Source organism: Anopheles bellator, chromosome 1, assembly GCF_943735745.2.
Source record: "Anopheles bellator chromosome 1, idAnoBellAS_SP24_06.2, whole genome shotgun sequence".
Lineage (NCBI taxonomy): Eukaryota > Metazoa > Arthropoda > Insecta > Diptera > Culicidae > Anopheles > Anopheles bellator.
In genome coordinates this window covers 35,282,451-35,285,248 of record NC_071285.1, presented here as the reverse complement: position 1 = coordinate 35,285,248, position 2,798 = coordinate 35,282,451, and the positions used below count along the sequence as shown (strand labels likewise).

Genomic DNA, 2,798 nt, shown 5'->3' with positions numbered 1-2,798 from the left:
GACATGCATTCCGATCGAGCAATGCTGCCGATTCTTCATCATCAACCTTTTTCGGCTGTCCAGGTCGCTCTTAGTCTTGCAAGTCAAAATCATCACCTTTTAACCGTGCAAACCGCACGCGAAATATATGTGAAACATTTTCGTTGGAAAATTGATCCAACATTAACAGCCAAATACGAAATCATCCTGCTAGCTCCTAGTTTGTTGTGTTTTTTTTGGCGTGATATCAGAAAATGGTTTGCCGTCAGATAAGCCGGGCCCATCACTTTTTTATCACAATCCTGTGCTATGTGTGATCGGAAAGTTTGGTCGCCAGTAACGGCTTTCGAGATTCGGTTGAACTAAGCAACCACAGCTATCCAATTTCAATGCGCACCCAAAACACAGTGTGTGACATCAAAGCACCCGTCGACTCTGAATATTCACCATGCCTTGGCTCTTCGAACGTAGCGGAGGCACTCAAATTGTATCCGTTTGATAAATACATTCCAACGTTTTTATTTTTTTTGTGCTGCTGCTGTGTTGTGCTAAGTTGATTTTGCCGAAACCAAATTAGAATTTTGCACCAATTTCGAAATATCAAGCCAAGCCTCCCGATGCAGACTCCGTCGGTCGCAGACGCCGTGCCGGCGAAGTGCCCCGGTTCGCTGGACGGTATCGATAGAACCGACTCGCAGCAGTCGGAAGTGGGCCGATTTGACGAATCGCGTGCCAGCAGCACGGACTCGGTGCTGTGCCGCATTTGTCAGAGCTCGAGCGACGAGCAGAATAGGTAAGGATGCCGGCGGGATGGGCTGTGGCAGATGGTCTACAAAAAAAAACTCTATCTCTACACACATCGCCCACATATTGTGCCGACTGTGGCAGCGTTATCGGTGTGCTGCGGTAAGCATAAAAGCCGTTTGGATGCATATTGCCACATGCAAATTATCCCGGCGTCTGGTCCGGTGGTGGTCTCCTGTTCTGTGGGCCGGTGTGCCTCCCCGGCTGTCTGTGGTACTCCGATAAATTAATCCCCGTGCACGGTGTTTCCAAACTTCAAACATGCGTAGCCCGCGCGGCCCGCGCGCGAATTGGTGCGATTGCAAAATATCGGCCAACGGACGGTTCCTATTTTGATGATGCGATTTGTTTTCCGGATTAGTTTTCCAACGTGCCATCGCTCCGTGTGAGCAATTTCAATTACGCCATACCGGGGCCCCAGCATGAGCTTTATTAATTCAGGCTGCATTTGCACGTTTTTCTTCATACATTAACCAATATTTAGTCGCACGTCCCAAGTCGGTCCGCCGTAGAATCACGGTAAACAAACGATCCATTTCAGCCAATATTACCCCCGGATGACCCGGATCAATTAAACTAAAAATATGCTGCCTTTCTGTCTCTCTTTCTGCATTCGGGTGGGGCCGACGACGATGGGCGGCCGTTGGAACCGAAGCATGATATCGCCGTGCCTGTGCAAGGGTACGATGAAGTATGTTCATCAGGAGTGCCTGGAGCTGTGGCTGAACCGTTCCGGACTCACCAGCTGCGAGCTGTGTTTGCACACATTTCAAACCCATGAAGCACTGAGGTGAGCGCTGCAGCCAAACATCTCCTAGAGCCATGTTGCCGCTGCTGCTGCTGCTGACTGGCTGGCTGGAAGAGAGCCGCCTGACGACGGCCAAAAGGGGTTAAAATTATGCGAACCGTTTCTGTTTATGCGTTCATTTCCATTTCAGATATGGATGCTGCGAGTCGGTGCTGGTATGGTACCGGAACCCCGACCATCGCAACCTTTTGATGGTAAGAACGTTTATGGGATCTCCCCTTTCGCGCCCCGGCAGGGACCCAGCCTGGGAATGTTTCACTTCAAAGTTTGTCGTATCTCGCTCCCGCGCGTGTGCCCTTTTCTCTTTCGCCCCTAGTCCGATCTTATGATTTATTTCATCATGTCGTTTGTTTGCTTCATGCTAACACTGGTGAGCGTGCTGGTGCTACGGTTCCAGGACTACGAGCACAACCCATTCGCCGAGCAGATCGCTAAAATAGCGGCCATTTCCTTCCTGTCTTTGGTTGTAAGTTATCTTTGGCCAGCCCAGCTCCAGGGGGCCCTCATTTTGGGGCGCTCCACTGACCGTAGACCTCATTTCGCTCGATTCGTAGATTCTTGCCTACGTCGGCAACGTTCTAATTATTGCGCGGGATCACATTTTTCCCTGGTATCGGTAAGTGGACACGGTGGTGCCGCAGTCCGTACCCCCCCATCCCCCGCCTCGTGACCTCATTTTACCGTGCCCGTTTTCTAGCTGGTGGAAGTCGGCGAGATGTGTGCGGCTGTCCGTTCGAGAATTTTCCCGCTATCCGGACGAATCCGTGTAGAAGCCGTGCAGTGGACCAGCGACCGGTCCGAACATTCGAAGATGTCCACCACTACTTATTACGCAACGGCGCCCTGTGTGTGTGCGAGAAAAAAATCACCCAACTGTGAATGTGGCAAGTACTTCAACAATTTGCATTACGAAATTATTTGTATTTGGGCCAGGACCGGGCGTGAGGCCACCAAGATTTGCGCCACGCCAAGTGACAATGGGAAAGATTCTGAAAACCATGCCAACAAGGTGCCCGGTTTCCGTCCTTTGTCCATTTGGTGTATATTAATTGAAATTATGCCATCAACCAACGCACCGAGTGTTGCTCGGTAGACACTTCTCGGCCCTGTTCCGATCCTGCGCGGCTTTACAAACTTTCGGCGAAGATAAGTCTCCGGTTACGCCGGTCTAAAAACAATGCCTCAGCATCAGTGGATTGGATTTCCT

The 2,798-nt window shown here is 50.7% G+C and overlaps 1 protein-coding gene across 1 annotated transcript; it reads left to right on the top strand.

The window, feature by feature from the left end:
- The first annotated feature begins 596 nt into the window (after positions 1-596).
- LOC131215500 (E3 ubiquitin-protein ligase MARCHF3-like) lies at positions 597-2,361 on the top strand. Its single transcript, XM_058209891.1, has 6 exons — positions 597-772; positions 1,439-1,573; positions 1,722-1,785; positions 1,908-2,057; positions 2,146-2,207; positions 2,289-2,361. The coding sequence occupies exons 1-6, from the start codon at positions 597-599 to the stop codon at positions 2,359-2,361; spliced, it is 660 nt and encodes a 219-aa protein (XP_058065874.1).
- Positions 2,362-2,798: the final 437 nt, after the last annotated feature.

Bases quoted from the DNA above. Each gene is read 5' to 3' on its own strand.
- LOC131215500 (XM_058209891.1), top strand. From the start codon at position 597: ATGCAGACTCCGTCGGTCGCAGACGCCGTGCCGGCGAAGTGCCCCGGT. The intron at 773-1,438 runs GTAAGGATGCCG...TTGGAACCGAAG, and splicing joins TCGAGCGACGAGCAGAATAG to CATGATATCGCCGTGCCTGT. The intron at 2,208-2,288 runs GTAAGTGGACAC...CCCGTTTTCTAG, and splicing joins CACATTTTTCCCTGGTATCG to CTGGTGGAAGTCGGCGAGAT.